The 23,825-nt window shown below is 44.0% G+C and overlaps 1 protein-coding gene across 3 annotated transcripts in view; it reads left to right on the top strand.

Annotated features, from left to right (window-relative positions):
* Positions 1-10,706: 10,706 nt before the first annotated feature.
* The window catches only part of KCTD15 (potassium channel tetramerization domain containing 15), a 47,765-nt gene continuing 34,646 nt past the window's right edge, over positions 10,707-23,825 (top strand). The window contains exons 1-2 of one of the 3 annotated variants that reach the window (XM_075765551.1): positions 10,707-11,775; positions 17,635-17,810. In XM_075765551.1, coding sequence (XP_075621666.1) covers positions 17,647-17,810 — 164 coding nt within the window. In that variant the 5' untranslated portion in view covers positions 10,707-11,775; positions 17,635-17,646. Of the gene's footprint in view, positions 11,776-11,827; positions 12,268-13,183; positions 13,274-17,634; positions 17,811-23,825 lie in introns of those variants that run through there. The other 2 variants (XM_075765550.1, XM_075765552.1) reach the window with 2 other exon arrangements.

Below are 23,825 nucleotides of genomic sequence, written 5' to 3'. Positions count from 1 at the left end.
TAGGCACAAATATTTTTTGGCTACGTTCTTCAAAGTGGTTTTTTTATTCATAGAAGTACAAAAACCTCAAGATTAATACTTTGCTTTTATCAAAAAAATGTTCCAAACCATACTTTAAGTGCTTTTTGCCTTATTTAAGGAGTTTATTCAAACATTTTCTTAGAACTGACTAGTAATTTCCTATCCTAGGAATGCAGTATTTCTCTTCATCAAATGGAATTTTACCTACTACTCTGTTAATCTGTATAGGCCAGAATTTAAAAAACAGTAACATGATTTCATGATTCAAACACTTGAATTAAATATCTATTTCTGGGAAGCCAAGTGTCAGCAGTATTAGCACAGTATTCCTTAAGAAAAAAAAAAAGAAAAATCCAACAGTTGAGAAAAGCTTGCCATGCTTTGCAATGCAGCGTGAAACTCTAGAGTTTACGGATACCTAGATGGTTGGATTTATTCAGTCACTATATATACTGAATCCAACTCTTACGTTATTTCCTTTCAATTTAGCTTGTTGGGAAAAACATTCTCCCTTATTATCAGTCTCAATAAGGAATTAACTCCAAAATAAACATATACACATTTGTATATAAAAAAGAAAATCAGGCCCCTCTAATCGAGTTATTTGCTTGAACCACACTACTGCAAACAAGTCAGGCACATCCTCACAGCAAATACATATTTAAGTTCCCTACTGATACCAAGTTTATATAAAATATATATCCATATAGCTAAAGAAAACACATATTAGACACTTCCATATGAACTTGAAATTAACCCCAGAAAAAAAAAGAAAATTATAAAATGACATTAGAAGCTAATTCATATCTTCTTATCATTTCTCCTGAGGACTCCTGACAAAGCTTTATCCCAGCACGTAGGCATATCCAAAACTTTAAGCCTGTTAGAAACTTTAGCCTAGCCCTACAACCAAGCACAGCACAGCCTGCTCCCTGAGAGCCAGACCTGCAGCAGAAGCCAGCTCTGTTACTCTCCCCAGGGATCTAAGGAGGTGCTCTTCTACTGAGATGACTAAAAGCAGGTATCAGTCCTACCCTCCCCACTACAGTTATTTCAACTGGGAGAAGGAGGAGAACAAGCATTTAGTATCCAATGAGGAATGATTGAAATGAAAAGAGAAAAAAACTCTACAAATTAGACAAACCATTGCTGTAACTGCATAAATATGGTCTATTTCTTCTGTAGTACAGCCACAACAGCAGAGTTTAGCCAAGTGCAAGGCAGGATCTAGGCAGATTTATAAGTACTTTTTAATTAACTGAACCCTAAAATATACCTTTGTTGCTACAATACTCATGAGAGCCCCATAACACAGATTAGGCTACCACACAGGCATTAATTAGAAACAACATTTCCTACCTCTCAGAGGACCACGCTCTCCAAGCAGCTCCCCAGACACCTCACACCGCTCACGCTTGCAGGTTGCTGGGAGTTACGGCAAGCACCAGTGCCCCAGCCTACAGCCTCTCCACCTGCCAGCACACAGAGTTTTTACCTCAAACTGAGGGGCACACCCAGCGCACCCTCAGGCACACTTGCCTCCACTCACCCACCCACCCGGAACAGCTGGTCCCGCTCTGCGGGCCAGCCCCCCATGCAGCCCACGGGGCTCCTGCCAAGCCTTCAGGCTCACAGACCCTTCAACACTGCCAGGCGCCCACCCCACTGGGCCCTCCATGGTACTAGACCCCCACCTCTGAGAGTCCCCCACAGTGCCAAGCCCTCAGCCCCAGGGGCTGCTCTGCACCACCGGGCCCTCTGCACCCCCACCCCCCCGCAGTGCCAGGTCCTTAGCCCCACAGGGACCCCCCTCAAAGCGCCGCGCCCCATGCCCGAGGACCGTCCCCTCAGGCCCGTGGGGCGCCGCCTGCCTGCCAGCCCCCACAGCCCCCTCCGGGAGCAGCCGCCGGTTTCCACGGCAACGGCGGGTGGCGGGAAGGCCGTGTGGAGAGCTGAGGCGGGAGCGAGGCGCCGCGGCGGGACGCGGGAGGCCGCGGGTGTCTTCCCCCGGCCCCCGAGCGCGGCCTCCCTGCCCGCCGCACCCGGCCCTGCCCTGCCCTGCCCTGCCCGGCGCCGAGGGCTCTTCCACGTACCCACGGGGAGAAAGGGCCCGCGGCAGCCCCGGGGCCAGTTTGCCTGCAGGGGCCGGCCGGCATGGGGGCTCCCGGCCCTCCGGTTGTCCCCCCACCTGTGCTGCGCAAAGTCCCGATTTCTGCAGTGCAAACGCGGAGCCACAGCATTTGTCCCGCATTATTCATGCTCTCAGCACTGGAAATTTAAAAAAAAAAAAAAATCGAAATATAGATATATTAATTTAAAACTATTTTTCAGAGCGCTTCAAAATTCAAATTAAGATTAATTAAAAATTAAATAAAAAATAAAAAGCTCTGAAAGAGATTTTTATTTCACTTACATCTTTAATGTAGAAGAAACTCCAGTGGGGTTGATATTTTTAGTTTCATGTAGCATAACAAGAGAGACAGGGACTTGCTATTCTACTGTGGCAGAGCTGCGGAGCGGGAGAACAATGCGGACAGGGGTCTTCGTTTAGGGAAACAAAGGGCAAAATACGTGCAGTGAGCCGAAGGGGCAACAAAGGAGCATCACTGTGGCCAAGGTGTCCTTCTCCTTCCCCAAGCCAGACCAATTTCCTACCAGTCCCACCAAATGGAAAGGAAAAAAAAGGGAGAGAAGATCCACATCCCTGCCTCCCTCATCGCTGATGCTGAGGAAACCACTGCAGCAGTCAGTCACCCACTTGCTTCCTCATTCCCCAGGTGCATAAAAGAAGAACGCTTAATCCTTTTGGAAGAACTGCCCTTTTCACAGTCAAAGCGCGTGTGTCCCCCCCACCATTCTGGGAATACGAACGTAGATGCTTGTGAAAAGCAAGTAAATATCTGGCCTACAGGGAGGAAAAGTCTGCATTTGAATTTCAGGCCTGTGACTGAAGAGCGAAACTCCGAAAAGTAGCAAATGCAGAAGCAATATGGGATCCCTGCGCAGACCGAAGTGTGATTCTTACATTCGTTATCATTTAATCATCTCACGAGAGCTGATGACATGACTCTTGTAGACAATGAGGTGGTGAGCGCTGGCACCCAGGTGAGAAATGGGTTCTCAGTGTGTTGGGCCAAATAAAAGCATTGCTGCTCCAAGAAATCCCAGTACTGTCTGAAATAAGATGGAAGAACTGAACAGAAAAGCAGTGAAAGGAAGGGACTGGAGGGTCGCGGTGATGTAGATGGGATTATGTGGCCTTGGACACCTTTATGGTCCTGTTGACTGAAGATCATTTCCACTTGTTCAGTTAATTTACCCTGTTACTATTAAATCACCAGTTCCTCAGAGGAAAGGCAGTCAGTAGCCAGCAAGTCCCTTGGTTACCTCATAAATCAGGAATACCTTGTGAAGAACAGGAGGTAGTCTAGAAAACTAACTCCAAGATGAGGTTCTACAAGGAGAACCACTTCTAAGCAGATAAGCAGCCAAGGCTGATCCCCTGTGTTACAGGTGACGCAGAGCATTCAGAAATAAGGAATTACTGTGAAACTGCTTGATGCTAGGATTTTTCAAATACCTTTATTCATTAGAGACTATCAGATCTGAAATTTTACCTGCACTTTTTTTCCAAGAGGATGTCTTGACAAAAGGAAGCTTAACTGAATAACATTCACAAAAATATTAAACATGCACAGCGGTCCTTTGCATAAGGCACAATCAGTTCCAAAAATGGACAAAAACATAACCATGTAATTGCTGCTACAAACCATTTTAAGACAGGCACTGGGTCCAGTAGTATCAAATAATTTTTATTTCAAATTGTATTGAATTCATCTGATTACAGATTCCTTCTACAAGTTCTACATCTCAAAGGCTAATTGCAAACTAGAAGCTGGATATAAAAATACAAATTTGAGTTCTTTTTATAACCTTTCAAACTGAAGACTGACTACAAGGTGGCAAAACCTGTGACATTGTAATAAAACACTTGAACTGAAAGTTAAACAAGGGTTTAACAAAGACTTTGGTTATTCTCTCCTCTGTGCACCATTCAGTATGTACTTCGTGATGAGGAATATGCCTCTTATTTAAGGAGTTTATTCAAACAAGAAAAAAGGCATCCTGTTCTACTCTTTCTGATAAGTAATCCATGACATAAATGTGGAATAATTCAATGCTTAAGAAGTTAAGAGTGCAAATCCATGAAAAATTATGCCACAGCACATGCATCCTCAAAAATACAGGTTAGAACAGGTAAGTATAATTTCTACTACTTGGCAATTCTGTTTCTATATCAGACTTTTGGGGACACTTGTTTTATTAACTCCACATACTTGCAAGATATCTGAGGTGATACCATGGATATTAAAAATTTTAGAGTCAGGATTCTGAAATTTTACTCTCACAGAATATTGGTCTCTGCTTTTTCAACCAAACATACTGTTTAAGTAAAGCAATATATCCCCCTGTGTCTCCTGAAAGGATGCCAGGCAGGGGAAATGAAAAGCTCCAAATATCTGCAGAGCTGAAATCAGTGAAGCAAAGGAGAAGCGACCATCAGGGAGACTGCTAAGGTCCCTGATTTTCAAGCCCAGTGTAAATTAGAGCCCAGCTGGCAGTGGTACTCAGGAGACCATACGCTAGCCGAGGATGGCTGGAGCACAGCATGTTTCAACCATATGTCTGACATACTGCCTCCCTTCCAAGGGTCTCTGGCATAGCGGGATTTGGATAGGCTCTTGCTCAGCTGGCCAGGTTCAGAGCTCTCTCGTCTTTGTGCTATTTAAACAATGGCATGGAGGCTGCAGCTCAGCTCTCCTCCGGCAGGCCAGGAAAAGCAGCACTGCTGTGCATCTCCCATTTGGCAGGAGCACGTTCCTACCACGGCGTGTGGTGGAAATGCTCCAGCTGAGCCCACCTGCGTCACAGGTGGGCAGGGATAACCATTGAGGCGGTACGACGCAGAAATCCTAGACCACAACACTGTTATTGCTCCCTTTTCATACTGTTAGCAGTAATGAGTTTTGTTCTGTGGTGTGTCTCAATCTGCAAGTTAGTCGCAGTCCCACAAACTCCAATTCACTGTTCATTTCATCCAACAGATGACCATCACAGCCTCAAATTAATTTTTTCATTTCTGCCTTCCAGTTATTATTTAAATATTTTGCAACATAAAAGTGTGCTTAATTCCATCTTCACATGCTGTTAAATTCAGGTTCTGTTTTAGCAGCCAAGAAGTCATTCCCTTGCCTCCCAGGAGGATTTATCTATCTACTCAGCCTGTTGTCTGGGGGTCACAACAGCTTCTACTGCCTTTTGTTTAGAGCAGATCTGAAAGTGGAGCAGTTGAGAATGTTCCCTTCCCTGCCACTCACATTAGACTTTCCCTGGTCTTTCTTTACTACCCTGTCCCTTTCTGGAATCACAGAGGGCCTCCATATCTGGAAGAATTTGCTCCATTTTCTTCCAATTTCATGTCATTGTCATGATGCTTTATTGAGCTGCCGCTCTCTCAGGTTCTGTCCCAGCCAGGTATGATCCAGACCTCTCAGTCTGTTATTTGCAAAAGAAAAAGCACACTGAAACACTGCTACGTAAATAAGAAGCAATTCATCTATGATTGTAGATGTGCCTGTGCCCAAAGATCCTAAACCCAGCAAATTATTTGATACAAAAGGGCCGTTATGACTCTTTTCTTCATTCTCTGTATTCTGTTGAGTGATATTTTTTGCAGTTTAACATATTCCAGACCTTTGCTGGCAGAAGCAATGCATATAACCTCCCTTAGAAGTGTATTCAGTTGGGAGCTGCCTGGCTACACAGGATTTTATACATCGTTCAGCTAAGTCAGCGATCCATATGCAAAAATCAAGCTCTCAGGGACACCATGTGGATTTGTGACATTCTTCGGAGTACTCTGTGTCTCTAATAAACCAATGAATGGATTACACTCAGCCATAAAAATGCTTTTTCCTCCCTGTGACATATATAATATGGATAAGCTTTATTTAATATGTAGCTAAAATCTAATGCCATGCATGTTAATGTTAGTTAAACAGGTTAAAAATACTCCTCAGAATTGTAACTGCTTAAGAGGAGTGAGAGCACACAACAAAATGGTAATTATAAAGCTGAGAAACATCATGCTGAACGCTAACACGGGACATCTCGATTAAGTAAATTTAATTTTGGAAACTATTTTTGGCTTATAACAGTTAGAAGCAGAAGACACAGGCAAACCTTTCCTATACTGTATTTCCTGACAAGCTATTTCGTCTTGGCATTCCGTGTAGATTATTTCTTTGTATCATGCTGTTGTCATGAGTTAGGCGCTGGATAATGGATAGTTTTAAAAACAGTCCATCTGTATTTAGTCAATAAAGTAATGGTTTGTAAACTCACTCAGCAGCAAGCTGTTTCTTGAAAAGAATAGAAGAGCATTCAAGGGAAAAGAGTGACAAGACTTGGTGATTTCCTAATGATCAAATTTTGTTCTTCACATGGTCATGCTTACTGCTCCCAGGAAACCCCTTATCTGCCTACAAATGACAAACGATTATTTGACTTAATTAGCAAACCCTGGGTCAAGTTCCTGTTCCAGAATGATAGGCACTGCAACTGGCTTGAAAACTTGCTTCAGCTGGGAGATGTCCTTAATTCTTCCTTTTCATTATTCCTTCTATGTCAACTGACTGTAGCAAGTGTTGGGATTTCAAGGTGCTTAATATTTTCAGGTTTCTCACAAGAACAAACCTTTCCAGCGGCTCAATGCATTTGTAACATCAGCCTTCCACACCTTCTGCATCTATCTCATTTTCAGTGACGGAAACTATGGTGCTAGTCACAGGATCCACGGCTGCCTACTCTCTGCATTCAGATGTGTTTCTCCTCGGTGCCTCTGTGGTCTAGGAGACAGGGCTAAACGCAGTCACATCCATGCAAACTCACTGAAGGCAACAAAGTCATGTAGACTTTGCTGACTGAAGGTGCACAGGAGTCCAACAACTACTTTTGAAGCACCAATGGCTTACTCAAATCTTCTCTTCCTAAATAAAAGTCCATCTAGACTACAGTGATGTTTTAACTCTGACTAGCAAGAGTATTAATCTACCTATAGACATTGATTCCTTTGTTTTAAAGGAACAACTCCCTAATTCTCATTTATCTGCTTTAAACATTTCATGAAATAATCCATTTTCTCTCTTAATTACTGCTTCATCTTAAAATGCGCAGTAGAGCATGGTGTATTTTAGAGAGGAGGGTCAGGCAGTCCACGGATTTCTTCGTGCACTTTTTGTAGTCAGTGGGAATATCAGTATCATTCCCAGGGAGCCAGGATCAACCCTCAGGTTAAGATACGTAACATAAGTAGTCCTGAAGTCAGGCTCAAACCTCAAGATAAGACACATAATATAAGGAAAAGAGCCTTAGCGAGGCCTACTAGCGTACAGGGTCTTTTCAAGAATGATATCGACTGGAAGCTGTTATTACTCTAATTCATACAGCATGGTGTAGGAGAGGTCAACATTATTTTTCAATTCATGATACTTGCTTTCACAGAGTCAATAAATTTCAAATCTGATCATTTCAAAATATATTTAGGACATCTTTTTGATAGGAAATTTATATTCCTTCAAATCTGCATCTTTTCACAATCTAGTCATTTTCTGTCCTGTAAAATATACACAAGTTGTTATTTTTGGAAAACATACCCAAAAAAAAAAAGGAGAAAAATGAGCTGGGGTTCTTTATAGGTTTCTCTTTTCCTCTATCTTAAGAGTGTCAATAATTTTTTTATACCTGTTTGTTAAAAAAAAATGGAAGCGAACTATGGAATAATTAGATAAAAAAGGGGTTACAGAAGGGCTCTGACCAATTCAGTTTTTAAGCATCTGCACAGAATACAAAGAAATGCTGGTAAAAAAAAAAATCCGAAGTATTTAGTACTTAGTATTTAGTACTTAGTATTTAGTATTTTGTACTTAGTATTTAGTATTTTGAAGTATTTAGTATCTTAATAAAGACATGCTGGGCATTTGGCCAAGAACTTTTAAAACACCTATGATAAGTTCTAACTTATCACTTTTAATTATAATATCCTGCAACTGAGCTCAGGAATCATCTGTTATAAATTTTGTATTGCTTTATAGGGAGGATAATAGAATTGTTGAGAAAATAAGTTATGTTCAGTTCTAACAGTATTTCTTTTTTGTTCACTACATATTATTTAATATTTTCCTTTGTACACTTCTTAATAGTTGAGCTTTAAGTGAAACTCTGAAAAACAACATTAGGATTCAAAATACAGTAGAAGATTTTATTTTCAGGGTCACAAGTAGCATAGTGAGATTTCTCTCTTAAACAATGACACTTAGTATCTCTGTAGTTCTATGAATACTTTTGAAGTGTCATATTAAAACCAATCTCTTGGCCTTCAGGCAAAGAGAAGCAATTAGTCTTGGAGTTGTGAATAAATAAAAATCCATTTATATACCCGTCCTTGACACGTACCTTGCAAATCTTAGAAACTTCATCTAGTGGGAAAAGAAATGTTAAATCATGAACACCAATACTAATCATATTGCAGTGTTGCTTCCTAAAATTGTTTAGTTTATATCAATCTTTTAAGTATTAATTCATATGTATATATTCATACATATTGAAATGCAACAACAGAAAGGCATTCACACACTTGAGTGAGAAGAAAGGAGTGAGTGAGTGCATATAGAACTGTAACGCATACCTTTATTACCCTCAACATTAATACAGGCAAGAAAAAACTCAAAGCTCTCAAGTACATTGTCCTTTTCTTAGATACTGTAAAAACAATCCCGCACAAGCTACTACATACCATGTGCATGCCTTTTTCATCCCAAGTGCTACTGTGTCTTTGCTTTGATCTACAAACAAACAAACAAAACAAATCTTTATTAGCCATGCAACCCATTTCCATGCAGCACAATTAAATAGTACCTGTCGCAGATGTGTTGGGATGAGTCAGAAAATAATTTCTACTTTTTATTCTGTGCAATATTTCTAGATCTTCTCTTTCCTCTTTACTGTGCCTCAATGCAGAAGCATCCTATTTTTACGATGCTCTGATTGCTGTTCAAGATTCTTGTATTTATTTTTCATTTAGCAGTTAGTAATTCACAGAGGAAGTAAAAAGTATGATGCCAAGTCATCCCAAATAGCCCACCTGCACCCCTACAGAAAAGCTGAGTGAAACTTGGGCTGTGTGACAGGTCACTGAGTCTCGGTGGAGCTCGTCCTCCCCGTATCCACTTGTTGAGCAGAGTGTCAGGGAAATGAGACTACTTAGGCTACAGCCTTGTCCGATGATCGGGTGAAGCAGCTGTCTGGGGACACGCTTGTGTTCCAAGGTTATTTTAGAATAAAATCCACCCCTTTGTGCTGCGCTTTCATAGGCAAACGGAGAGTCCCAGCCCGGAGGTCAGAGGTGGGACGGTGACCCTGCAAAGGATCACACCTGGGCCAATAGGATGGTCAAGGAAAACAAATTTTAGTCTGTTCTGGATGCAAATCTCTCTGCTGACCTAGTTCTCATTCTCCTTTTCATTTCAGAAGCTCAGCTAAAAATCCATAAATTAAGGAAATTAACTGATGGAGCCTCCGGCATCTTTGTAAGCTATTTAAATCTTTAAATTTACAACATCTTCTGCATATATCAAGTAATTGAACTAACTGCAGGGATGTAACTTTAATGAGAAAATTTCCCTCTTCTCCTGTAGTTTGTACTCTAAAAAAAAAAAAAAAAAAAAAAAAGCTGCCCTTAGGAGAAAAGTTTCTGTTTATTCCTGCCACGGAAAAGAACTTTAAAAAAACACTCTCAATTTTAGGGGATCCTGCTTGCCTTCCTCCCCTTCTTCCTGGCGGGGCGGGGCGTCCCCGGGCCCCGCGGCGAGGAGCGGAGCGCGGGCGGGCAGAGCGGCCCCCTCCTGCGCGCCGGCGGCCTGACCTTTCCGGCAGCCGCGCAGCGTTGCATAACTCCCCTGCGCGGCCGCGCTCGGCGGCTAGTAGGCGCTGCAGCCCGATGAGTCGCCGCGGCTCGCCGGGACGCGCGGCGCCCCTCCGCGGGCGCGGTAGGCGGCCGGTCCCCGCCTGCCCCGAGCGAGGAGCGCAGACGGCGGCCGAGCGCCGGGGCCGCACCCCGGGGTCCCCGGTGGCTGCGGCGCGGTGGGGTGCGGAGCGGCCCCGCGCGTCCCTGCCAAACTTCTTCCGCGGAGACCAGCACGGAGCGGGACGCGGAGTGTGGGGGGGGCCGCATCCCCCGCGGGGGCTTGCAAAAACGCACAGGCATCGGCAGATCCGCATCTTTGGCTGAAAGTTGAGGGAGGGCTTTGCTTTTTTTTTTTTTTAAATTTTTTCCTTTTTTTTTTTTTGGCGGCGGGGGGGGGGTTCTCTGCCCCCCCGTCCCCCGGCGTGCGGGCCAGGCGCGCTGCGCGCCCGCGGAGCCGCCCGCGGAGCCCCGCGCCATCGCGCCGCGCGCTCTAATTGAAATGGCGCTTTTGGCCAGGGGCGGGCTGCCAGGGCGCTCCGCAATAGCACAATGCATGTCGATAGACGTCATTTGGTTTTAATGGCCTACAGGAAATTTGGCGTTTACAATGCGAGACATTAGCAAAGGGTGAAAGGGAGGGGGAGGCAGGATGGATGGATGGGAATAATTGAAACCCCCCCCCCCCGCCTCCGAGACCCCCCGTCCGCACCCCGGCGGCGCTGGGTGCTGCGGGGGAGGGGGGAGGTCGGGGCTATTTTTTTTATTATTTATTTTTGAACTTGATCTAGTTTATCAACAAGTGCAGAGTGGGTGCAACCCTAATTGTAACAGAGGAGTCAAGAGATGTGAGAAACGTGCCCTGTGTTACTTATTTGGGAGCTGAAAATTTATGCCTAGTTGAAAATGCCTGGGGAAATATTACATCAGACCAAATGACAATGATTAAAATCAGCTTCCCCCCCCCCCCCCCCCTTCTCCCCCCCTCTTTTCCTCCTTCTTCTTTTCAGTAAGTCTGTTGAAGGACGTGACAGTGGCCTGATCCTCCCCAACACCGAACCGTTATCCCCCGGCGGGGCCGGGCTGCGCGGGGCTCCGCGGGGCAGCGGGGGGCTCCCGCCCCGACCGCGCCGCGCAGCGCGGAGGGGCTCTGCGGGCGGCGGCGCCGGGGGCGCGGGCTGGGGCGCCGGCCGCCTTCCCAGCCTTATTTCATTTTCAAGGGTTGTATTTTATTTTATTTTCTTGGGGGGGAGGGGGGGAATAAATCTGGAGACCTTCACCAAAAGGAGGGAAAAATATCCAATTTTCATCGCAAAATTAGCTAGGGCGAGAGCAAAGGGCTGAGCTAATTGTAGCCTAATCCTCTGCCCTGCAGGCGTTTGCAAAGCCCTGAGCAAGAATTCGCTTTTTTTCCTCCTCTTCTCCCTTCCCTCTGTTATTTAGAGACGGGATTATTGCCTTTCTTCTCATAACAGCCTCGGCAGTTTCATTTAAAGGCTTTCCCCCCCCCTCACACACACGCATCCACACACACACACAAAATAAATAGAAAAAGAAGCAGCAAAAACGGGGGGAGAGAGAGAGGAGAGAGAGAAGCTTTAAAAATAATAATAATCACAGCAGGATCTGCGGAGCAAAGACAGTAATAAAAGCAAAAAGCTGAGCCCATCCACACACAAACCCAACAGAGCCCAAAGCCAAAGCGGGGCTCGCACATCTCTTCTCTGCTCAAGGTAAGCAAAGCGGCGGCGGCGGCTCCCGCGGCTGCCCGTGCCGGGGCCGGAGCGCGCCGTGCGCGCGGCGCCGTGCTTTGCATTGCATCGCATTGCATTGCATCGCGCTGCACCGCGCCGCGCGGCACGCTCGCGCCTTCGCTCGCTCGCTCTCTCCCTTTTTTTTTTTTTTTTTTTTTTTTTTTGGAAAGTGCCTCTTCTTCAAACTAACTCGGCTCTTGGCTCCGGAGGAGAAGCGGCGGAGGGGTGTTTTTTTAAAGCTACAGGACCCGTTTGCAGCCGCCCCGCTTTGATAGCGCTCTGTGTGTGTGTGTGTGTGTGTGTGTGTGTGTGTGTGTATGTTTTGTTTTGCTCCGCTCCAGCATGGGCAGCGCCGGCGGAGCCCCGCGGCCCGGGGTGCCCGCGCTCCCGCTGCCGCCCCGGCCCCGGCTCTGAAGACGGCCAAGCCCCAGCGCGGCGGAGGCAGCGCGGTTCTCTCCGCGCTCTCGCATGGTACACGCGGAGCCGCGGCCGCGCCGCGGGGGTCGGGCGGGCGGGCGGGCGGGGTGCCGCGGCGCGGGGGTGCGCGGGCCGGGGCGCGGGGGCTGGCGGCGGGGCGGCTCGGCACAAAGGGAAGGCGGGCGACAATGGGGAGCGCCGCGTATGGAAAACACGGGCGGGCTGTGAATGAAACTCTGGCGCCAGTGAGAGTGGAAGGCTTGGTTTGGGGTAGACTTCAAACCACTCTAGGCTATAGTTTGCATTTCTGTTCCTGCATGCGATGTGGCACACTTCTGCAAAATTAATACATTAGCCTGGCTAATGCTCACCACCATTGGCTGCACGGAAAATGTACAGGATCGGGGATTCGGGGTTGGCTTTTTTTTTTTTTCCTTGCATTCATCTAAGACATCTCCTTTCTTGTTATGTGGGAATAAGTAAAGGACGCCATGTTGTGCTTTTTTTTTGTTGTTGTTGTATTTTACCTTTGGGCATACAGTGTGTTCAAAAGAAAAAGGCAGAAGTTGAGTGACCGGGTGCGTTGCTTGCTGGTGATTTCCCTGACCATCGGCAGGGAAAGGCATTTGGGTGACGTGAAACTTGCACTAAATAGACTGGAGACTGCCAGAGATAGGCGGGCTGCGGGGGGGGGGGGGGGGGGGGGCGGGGGGGGAGGAAGGAGAAAGCCTTGTCTTTTTTTTCTTTTCTTTTTTTTTTTTTTTTTCGGTAACCAGAGCTCCAGAGGGAGCTCCCCCCCCTCCCCTGTAAAAGTTTTGGGCACGATCTCCTCTGTCACTCGGGCCAGTGTTCAGTGAGGCAGCGTGGAGGTGTGTGCAAATGTTTACAGACTTTTAATTTTGGAGCCATCGAGCCCAAGGTTTGCAGCCGTGTCCGTCCGTGTCCCCCCCCCCCCCCCCCCCCGCTTTGTCTTTAGGCTCGCTTCACGGCGTAAGCAGTTGTCTGGAGTGGCTCTGGAGGCAGACCCGGGCGGTCGCCGTCCCTGTTTATAGAGACAAAGGTAATTGCCAAGTCTGTAGTTGTGCCCCTCTGGCTGCGCTAAACGCAGGCTGGGGCAATGCAGACGTTGCCGTGAAGTCACGGGAGCGGCAGGGTAACTTCTTGCAGCCGGTTATTGCCCCGGAGTGCTGGGGATGGGGCGGTCGGGGGGCTGCCGTGGGTGATTTTACCCCTAGTGCTGTTGTGGATCTGCTGGTAAAGCACTGAAGGTCTCTGGGGAGGGGGAAGAGCTTCCCCGAGAGCCCAGTGCAGGGACCAGCCAGGAGCAGCTGCGGGTGCTGCTCTGCTGACGGCGGGGGTCCTGCCGATCCTGCGGCCGGCTGGACGGACCCCGCTCGGCCGGGCTGCGGCCCCGACCTGCCCCCGCTCCGGCTCCCCGGGAGAGCGAGCTGCTTCACGGCAGGTCCTTAAACCTGCCGTTTCCATTTCACGTCTTAAATGTGCATGAAGGAATTAAACTGCACCAGTGAATAACAGCATTAGTTTCAATTAATTTTTATCCTGGCAACAATAAACTTTAGAAACAAAGCGCTTTTACATCCTTAATTAGTCTTGCATCCCATCTGTAGTCTTTTAAGTGCCTGCTCCTTGATTTAACTTTGTCCCTCCTTCAGAGCCGCCTCCTTTTGCATTCTTTTCCCTTTTTTCTCGTTACCCCTTCCAGACTGCTGCCTGTTTCTTTCCTGCAACCTTTCACCTCCCTTGTCCCTATCTGTCTGCTCTGCTCTGTGCAGTTTATTTCTACTGTATTTTCCCAACATCAACAGCAGTATTGGTTACCATGGCCCCGAGCTATGTGCAGAGGTGGGAAAGCTTCATCCGCCCAAAAGTTCTTACACTTTTGAAGTCTTTCTTTTAGTAGGATCTGAAATGTATCATGTAGAGTGTGTATTAAATGAACAGTATTCCTGAAGGCTTTAGAGCAAGAAAGGCAACACCCTGGAAAATTCTGCAGTCTTTCAGCATTCTCTGCCCTAGGGTTATAGCCCTGGGCACGGAGCTGAATGGAGCTCTTACAACTGCCTTCTGTTTACCTTTTATGGTTAAAATAACAGCTTAGCAAAGAAGCAACTTCATGGAGAAACGATTCAGTGAAATCATCTCAAGCTGTAGCAGCATAGCTAGTTTAATCACCCCTAGAGAGCTGAACAACTGTGAGCACAATGGGACACAAAATCATTTTGTGTGTAAATGAGCATGGCATTGTGATTATTTCACTTTGCATGGGCAAATAGTTTTTACAAGCAGTACTTATGCAGTTAGCTTAGAAAGGCAGAAAAAGATAAGCTGGCTCTGAAAGATCTTGGTGTGTAATGTTTGAAAAACTAAATATTCAGATAATTTGGGAATCAGACTCTATTGATTTTGCCTTCAGCAGGTTCCTGTGTTACTTATTAGAGCAGGGTTATTGCCTGTGCCACTAGTTGGGATGCTGTATCCTGTTGTAGGCAACTAAAGAGCAAGGATTATTTTACATGGTTTAATAAATGAAGTTTGTTAGTGTTTCTGCGATATTTACCCTTAAGGTTTTAATATTCACATCAGTATTAGAAAATATGTGCATAAAGACCTTCACTGGATAAATACATTTAGGATTTTGCTTTGTGCATAAAATAAGTACATTACTCAGTGTGATGAATTTTAGCCGTGTTTTACATTAAAAAGAGGAAGGAGTAATTAGAAATAGGGTTACGGTACCTTAAAAAATAGAGGGTATTTATTTTTTTGGAGCAATAGGAGTGTTTTCAGTGCCCTTTATGTAGTGCTTAACAATTATGCCCCATGATAATTTGCTCATGAAAATGATTGAATTCCACAACTTCACTAAAAACGTAGGATTCATTTTTTTTAATACAAATCCTCTCCAACCAGGGGAAAAACCTGAGTTTTAATTCCCCTTCTCCCCTCCCCCAAAAAGCCAGTGGCACCCTCAATAAGTATGAAAAGCCATAAAAGTTTGAGAACTATTTTAGCTTTCCAGTGATTTTCTATAATTAAGTGTTTTTTCCAACACATGCTCTAGCTGAGAGATGCCAAAAGCAGAGGATTGTTCAAAAGGTCCCTCCAGTGAATAGTATAAATTAAATATCTACTGTGTGAGTATGGCCTCACTGAGAATCTCAGACTCTTTACAGATCAAGGAATTTACTGGTATACTAACATTAAACAAAATCCTAAGATAGCAGCAGTGTTTAAATATGCACAAATAGATTCAGATCACTTGATCTTTAGCTATCTGTGCATATTTTAAAATTGAAGTCTGTATTTCAAGACAAATGGTTAAATGTAAGACGCATTTACAGAGGACTGGAAGTCCTTTGATTTCATTTGGAAATTGTAACAAGGGGTGCAGATGAGCCCTAATTAGGCACTTGTTTTGTGAAACTGCGTGAGATTCATTTCTAAGGCAGCTCTGTACCATGCGAGGTCTGTACCTTTATCATTAGTGATAATAGTTGGGGTTTGAACAAAGGCAGGGTTGACATTCAGCCTGGATCTTCTGACCCTTTCATTTAAGTGAAGGAGTAGAGAGTGAACATGAGTTTACAGTGCTCTTTGGTAAGAGAAAAAAAACCCCACCCTTTGTCTGTCTTGGCAGACTGATGAGGCACCCACAGATTAGTAAACACATCGCTAAAATACTATAGGTACTTACATATTAAGTTGTTTTTAAAAGTTCTTTTATTTATGCTATATGACATATTTACTGAAGATTGCCCACAACAGGCTCTTGTGGGAAACAAGAAAGCAACGTCTTCAGTCTTGAAAGGATTCAATCACTTTCCTTGAAGGTGGTGCTGTAGTAAAAATGTTAATGCCCAATTTCGCATCGGCTGACACAGAAGTCCTAGGACAGAGTTGGTATTTGCTTCGTGTTCAGTGCAGATGTCCGTCCAGCCTCCGAAGAGAAAAGGATGTGGATTCATAATGGGGTGATGTATTTCTGTGCTGTAGATGCAGGAAATTCTTAGGAGCTAACCGAGATGAAATACAGTAAATAGAGATGTTGTGATGACTTTGTGAAGCTGTCCAGATGTATTAAGATTTTTAAATCCTTTTCTGTGTAGCTCAGATTTTTTTTTATTACTATTTTTTTACAAAGAATGTTGCTAATTGTATGTTCATCGAGTGGCATAGCGAGGCATCTTCTGCAAAATACTGCTAGGAGAAAGGCGAGACCAGCTTTAGATTTCTAAGAAACATTGTCAAAGTAATGTGGGAGAAATGGGAATTCACTTTGCGATGCTGCATGTAAAGTGCTTGTCAGATGTAAGGAAGAGCCTGGATGCTTGGTAGCATGCTTGCAGAACAAAATACCAAGAAAATTAGATTGTCTTCAACTGTAATGTTTTGCATATGTTGCTTTACCCATAAGGGGGAGGATGGATGGACATTTTCTTAAACTTTTATAAAAGGGTTTTTTTCCGTTTGACATGTATGCCGTCTATACCAATTTAACTGAAATCAGCTTTGAGACACACGTTTCATGCAGAATAAGCTGTGCTTTTCTTACAGAAGAGAATTGAGGAATTTTCTTTTGCTATGGTTGTCCTGTTCATTTTTAAGACATTTTAGTATCTTTTTGCTTTGTACATCACCTAAAGATTTTTGGGCTCAATTCAGAAATTTCAGTAATTTTCAAATATTTTTAGGGCAGTAAACATTAGGCAGATTGTTGAATTTGTAATTTCAAATGCCTGATTGTACAGTAATTTCTAACGCATCTTGTCATGAATGCATGGGTCAGTTTTTATGTCTTCCTGTTTTTACTGCTTCCAGGTATTAACTGCCTTCAGTTTGAAAGCTTATTAGTTCTTTATATCTAATATTAAGGCTTAACTGAAAATTATCCATTTATTTCACAATTATTGAATATAAACCAGAAAATTTATCTTAGTTTGATGTGAAATTTATTACATGTATAAACTAAATGCCTTAGGTACTGAGGAAGTCACTAATTTAGAGGTGTCTCGTTACTGAGACAAACTTGCAAAAACCCCTGAATCCCAATTCACAAATTGGTTATTCGTTTGTCAGGGGATATTTCACATCTAACACATAAGCCCGCGACCTTTAATTAGAATTTTGCAGTTTGTTTTATGCCCCTTGAGGCTGACACCTTGAATTTTTTCTTTTTTTTTTTTTTTCTTATTGCTAATAAGCATCTTTCTCTTCCCCTCTAGTACTTTGAAGAAAATGATGCAAATACACTTAATTACAGTGGTGGCAATAATTTGTTAGCTGAATATGTGATCAGGCAGATGCAAAAATGATCTGATTAGATCTGTGATCACACTGGAAAGAAGGGTAACACACTGCTACATTTAAGAGAAACTGTTCTTTTTTGCCTTCCCTTTGCAGGAGGGAAGAAGCATGTCCCGTCTGTCTCTAACACGGTCCCCGGTTTCTCCTCTGGCTGCTCAAGGAATTCCTCTCCCAGCTCAGCTCACCAAGTCAAACGCTCCCGTGCACATCGATGTAGGAGGACACATGTACACCAGCAGCCTGGCTACCTTGACAAAGTACCCAGACTCCAGGTAAGACCTTGGTGTTTTCAGACTCGCTGCCCATTTCTGTTCATTGCGTGGAAAGACGCATGTACCTGTGAGGACTATTTCAATGCAAAATATGATTTATTATATATTCACCAGTTATGAATAATTCAGTTTCCGATTTATACAGTAACTTCACTGGGGTTCTACAGAAAAAAAAAGCCTGTAAAATTTATGTATTATTTAGAGAGCCTATTCATTTTCTCTCTCAATGTCTTCTGTGCTCTGCTGATACGTTTGAAGCACCTGTTGGGTGCTGTCCTAGATTATTTCCAACTGTACCAAGCAACTTCTTTCCTTCACATTTAGGGGGAAAAATCCTTGGGTTTTTTTCTTCCTTTAAGAAAACAGAACAGTTCTGTTACACTGGAACTGATGGATGCTGCTGTTGGCCTGCCAAAATCCTGAACTCAGTGGTAGCTGTGTGCCTCAGTGGTAGCAGTCACTTCCTTTGGGCAGTGGCTGGCCAACCTGCTCTGTCTGCTTGCAGCTGCAGATCAGATTGAATCTTTGCATGCTTCAAGGTAGCTGATTTGTGCTGGACAGGTTGATGACATGTCTGACAAGATTTATTTAGATCTGGCCAGTATTACCACAGAGTAGACTACAGATATGTCAAATTATGACTAGATACGGCACAAGAATATATTTATATATATGAGATGATAGAGTCACTTTATGATTTGGCCAGCTCCCAGTCCTGCAGGGTACTAGGCACTGTGAAGGGTGGGGGATCCTTGGCAACATCAGGCCTGTGACAGTAGCGTGGAAGGGACCACTGTTTTAAAACGTAAAGCATATTCATTGGAGCGCCATGTTAAAATATACCTGATTTTGATTTACAGTTATGATCACTAAAACAACTCAGCTTTTTGTCAATCAATCAGGCTGCTTATTTTTTGGAAGGGTAAGTGCCTTGTATGTAACCAAGAGAAGGTATGGATGTGCAGCGTCAGGGTGCCCAGCAGATGGGTTAAAGGACGCATTATTGACTCAAAAGCAAACCAGAGCCCAGATCAGCAGGTTTCATTGCCAGAGTTTTTGCTACCTGCATGGCCAGTATTTTCATGAAGGGATACATCTGTTTTTTTGTTAGGACAACCAGTGTAAAGCTCTAGTTTCATCTGAAGATTTTTCGTTTAAAAGAACTAGGGATTTTTGCACAGATTTGGCAGGTTCCCAAGCAATAAATGACATTTATGGAGACACCTTGAAATGCCTCTGATGTCATAAAGCATATGGCTGTGGTTTCATTCCAAGAGGAGGGAGCTGCTGAAATTCTCTATGGAAAAGAAACAATTATTAAAATACCTATATTTTATGGTTAGGCCAAAACAATATGATTTTTCTGGACAGTGTCTGTTTGATGATGTCTGTGTGGTATTGCTTTAATCATAGAGAAGAAATTTGTTCAGTGGGGAGAGATTTATAACAGAGAAGCAGACAAATGCTTCATAGTATAAAAAAAAATACAGAGAAGATTCAGCAGTTGTAATGGAGTAGCACATCTGTTTCCACATTGTAAAATATCACTGCTTTTAAAAATTACATTTTAAAATATCACATTTTTTAAAAATGCCCCATATCAGACTCGCTTAATAAAAACTTCAGTTATGGAAGCTTTGGGAGAATATACATAAATTCACAGATTTTATTTAAAGAGAACAGAGTACTGATCTAAGCCCATTTTTTCCTGTTTGCTAAATAACAAAAGAGTATTTCTTAAGATTTTGTACTTTGTTTAAACTAAAAGTACAAAACTCTGACCGGAGCTCATGTGCTGCCTGATGTTTTGGTGTGTACTGTCTTTCATTTGCATTTGCTGTGTTGTCTCATAATGCTTGAATGCTTTTTCAGCTGCTCAGACTTCAGTTCTCTCTGGAGTAAGAGCTTGTAGGATGAGACCTGTAAATCACAAAGGTTAAGTAGCACAGCAAAAGATAACCCTTCACCAGCACCCCAAGTAGGACATACTGCTACACTATGAAGCTGGATGAAGGGTACACCTTAATTTTTTAATTATTTTTTTAATTTGTTTTTCTGCAGTGCTGTGTATTAGACTTGGTTGGTTACCCCCCATTGAGTCTGTCCTGCTCTCGTTCCCAGTTACAGCAAAGTACTTGCAGTTACTTCAGTGGGGATGGCTGGAGCTCCTGACGGTGCTTCACTGTCCTGGTGCGTGTCTTCGGTAAGACACAGACTGTCTTCACAGTAGTGTCGCTGGGAGAGGAATCCTGGGTCTCTTACAGGTGCAGGAGGAAGGAGATAGTTTTTCTGAGCGAGACATCTGGAAATAATGCCAGAGCACCATTAGCTTATGCTCAGAGATACATGTGCACGGCCACATATGGAGGCATGGCCATACCCTTGCGCATGCAGAGCTTTCTGGATTATTTTGGATAGCATATGAAACTCTTGGTTTGAGCATGAGCTTAAAAGCTTCAAATCTAAGAGATCAAACAAATTTGTAGATTGTATTACAGCAAAAGATGGAAGCATATGCTGAAATGTTTTGCTAAATCTTAGCGTCAGTCACATAAATTTTTTTCTGCTCACGAAATTTGAAAGCTGTGGGAATAAACTTCCTGTTTATTTGTGTTACAACCTCTGTTTCTTTCTCTGTGCTCCAAAATCCTAAGTAGGCTCTTAGCTTGTAGTATATACTGTACATGTATGTTTAAGGACACACGCAGATTGTGAGCACATGTATAAATACAGTCAGGGTATGCATACACAAGGGACATCACATGCTAATGGGAAACAGAAAAAAATTGTCGTCAAATTGTGTTTATCCTTCCGTAGTATTTTGAGGAGGCCCAATCCTGTTGGGTCCTGAACAAACCAAGTTCACGTTGACTTCAGTGGGAGGGAAGAGCTCTCAGCAGATTGCAGGCCCAGCAGGAGCAAGTATAGGTATGACCAGTTCCTGCCTATACCTGCTCCCCAGTCACCCCTCTGGTATGATATAAATTACACCTGACAGCAGGCAGCGTGATACATTTCTTACTGTAATTTGTTAGGATTGACTGTGCTCAGCCCACTCGGCTGGCTCTGCTGGGCTGTTCCCAAGTTATGTGGTTGGCTCTAGTTCAGGGAGAGAAAGGACCTGATTCTGGAAGTCTTACTCACGTGAATGAGTGGCTGGTGATGTCAAGTTGGAGGTCAAATCTTTCATTTCGCTGATCCCAGAGTTGTTTCAGTGCACCTTTGACAGTCTTTGATGTTGCTTGTATTCATGCAGCTGCTGTGAGAAAAGCATTTGTCCATTGATTAAATTTGCATAAGTAAAGGGTGCCAGATCAGGCATTTAAGGAGGTAGACGCCCTCTTTCCAGTAAACTTTGATGGGCTGCATAAATTCTCTCATCTAAAAAGGAGAAAACTTGAGCAGTGCACAACTGGTGTGACAAAGAAGGTTAAACAGTCACTGTCAAAGATGGTTTCTAAACCACTGACACTCACCTTACACGCTACTCTTATGCACCTTTCCAGTTGGCTTTTTGAATGAAACACCATACAAGAAAGAAAGCTGGCCTTTCAGAGGGTGAAAGGGAAGGAAAGTGAGAAACATAAAAGAAATTGTGATCAACAGCAGCATAATGATGACGGTCATGGAAGTTCTCAGAAGTAATACAATTAATCCCTGCTGCTTTCCCTGCATACCCAAAATTGCCATTAAAGTTAAAAAGCTTTCGAGGTACAAGGAGGCTGATGTTGTCTTACCTGCATCTAAGGCTCAGTTTCAATAGTTTATTTTCAGCAAGTTCTCCCACCAAAACTCCCATCTCCGGTAGTTGTCAGTCACAGGTAGAAAGAAAAAAAAAACCAAAACAACAAACTTGAATTCAGTCTAGGGACTCTTACCATCAGCATCTTATTTCTAAAGTAACTGGCTAAATAGACAAATTATTCATCCTTGAGAGCCTTTCCTCTAGAAATTCCGTTCGTATTTTCACCCAGAGGACCTCTAAAGCAGCCCCTTCACACATTGACACTTGAGTATGGATTTATATGACAGATTGTAGAGGTTGCAAAAGCTCTAGCACATCTATAAAGCGAGTTGCAAATTGTACTTATCCAAGGGAGCAAGACAATTCTTACATTTAAAAAGCAAACCCACACCAGAAGTCCAAGCTCCTAATGTGCAGTCAGGAATACCCAAAGATACTGCCTGATCATCCGGTCTCACTCCCACTGAGTTCAGTGGCAGACACCTCACTGACTGCAAGTGGAAAAGAAGTTCCAAATCCCTGTATACCACAGCAAGTCCCAGCTTCACGATTTCACTGGACATTTTGATACCTATTTGAATTTCTGTTAGAAAACTGAACAAGATTTTTCATCAGAAGCCTGTCCTTTTCACAGCCCTGAATAGTGTTTTTATCTCAGAGAATTGCTGTGAGCTCTTTGTGAGTTGTTCTGCTATAAAAGGTAAATATATTTACCTTATATTGTTGGCTAATTAGTATTTATTGTACTACCCTCTATTAAAGATAACTACGTTTTTCTGTTCAAAATGTGTTTATAAAAGGTCACGCTTTCCATGGCATTAGTCATGTGACACAAGTGAGCAGGAATGAAGTGAAGCACCAGTGTCTAGGTGGGAATGGTGTGGGTGCACAGCCCCTGGGGAGCTCCCCCCTGACAGTTTGTAGCTTTCCATTTTCAGGACCTGTCAGACTGGACCTCTCTGCTCCCAGCCTTTCCTCTATCCGGGTAACCTAAATCACCCACCGTTCTTTGATATTTTGGTCGGTTTTCTTACCTCTTCAGGAAGATGGAGCTTTTTGGCCCTGCAGCCCAAGGCATGCTGAGCCCGTGCTAACATAGTGCATGTCCTGATCTCGGCTCTTGGGGCACCTGGGCTTTACCATCCTCTTCTCTGGAGGCTCTGTCCTCCAAAGAAAACCAGCACAGGCTTTATTAACTGTTTCAGAAACTAATGACATGACCTTAGCTGTTACAAGACACAGTAGAGTTTTCCAGGCATATCCCTGCCTCATTTTCCTCTGAACCCATCAACTTTTTTGGTGATGTACAAGTGAATACCCTAAAGTCTTCTCCTCTGAATGTTTCTTGTCAAAACAAGCTCATTTTTGTACAGACCCATCCTCACACATCCTCTCCTACCAAGCACGACCTTCTGATTCTAGCTACTCTGCTGGTTTTTAATTCCCCTACCTTTTCCTCCAGCACCTCCATCTCTCTGGTTGCTGGAGCTCCGCATTGACACCTGAGATCTTTTGGTTCTCCCGTCTTCTTTTCTGCAGTCACGCCAGGCTGGTACGAGTTCAGGGGAATGATTTTCTCCAAGTTTTAGGACCCCTCTGTTGTCCCTGACAGAACACGATTGCTGGCACTGTAGAGCCAGTGATCACCATACAGTGATTTCATAAGCTCAGACACACCTGCCCCTGAGATCTACAAGGCAGATTGTCCACATGATCCGTTACACTAAGGGTTCCGTACTGGGTCCTGCTCTGCACTTCTTGGGAGGGAGCAGGGAAGTTGTTAATTTGGATAGGTTTAGGATATATAATTCTCTGGACTTGGCATACCTGAGAACATCTCACATTTCTTGCACGTGTAGGATCAGTCCAGTGTCACTCTTTCAATATCTTATGTGCTAATTTCCTATCAAATCTGTGTATTATTGATGATGTTGCATGAAAACAACGTCTGATTGGCAAATTTTGTCACTTACCCCATGCTGGCAGTTAGGGTGTAAATCAATCCTTAAACAAGGCCTGTACTCTGGACAGGTTAAGTGGCACAAAGACCAGATTTATTCATAACCAGAGATTATTGGTGGCTGTGAAAGCACAGCACATTCGAGGGCAGGATCCTGGTCTGGAGCAGAAGCGTGTCAGCTCTCCTGGGCCAGCCCTGTGCTGCAGCAGTCCTGCACTTTGGTGTCTCCCAAACCTCTCCATGCCGCTGCCATTCCATGCTGCTCACCCACCCCACATGGGTATGGTGCCTTCAATCCCTCTCCCATCCC

This window comes from Balearica regulorum, chromosome 13 (assembly GCF_011004875.1).
Source record: "Balearica regulorum gibbericeps isolate bBalReg1 chromosome 13, bBalReg1.pri, whole genome shotgun sequence".
In the NCBI taxonomy this organism is placed as follows: Eukaryota; Metazoa; Chordata; class Aves; order Gruiformes; family Gruidae; genus Balearica; species Balearica regulorum.
Note: the sequence above shows the minus strand (reverse complement) of the source record. Positions and strands in the feature narration are given on the sequence as shown.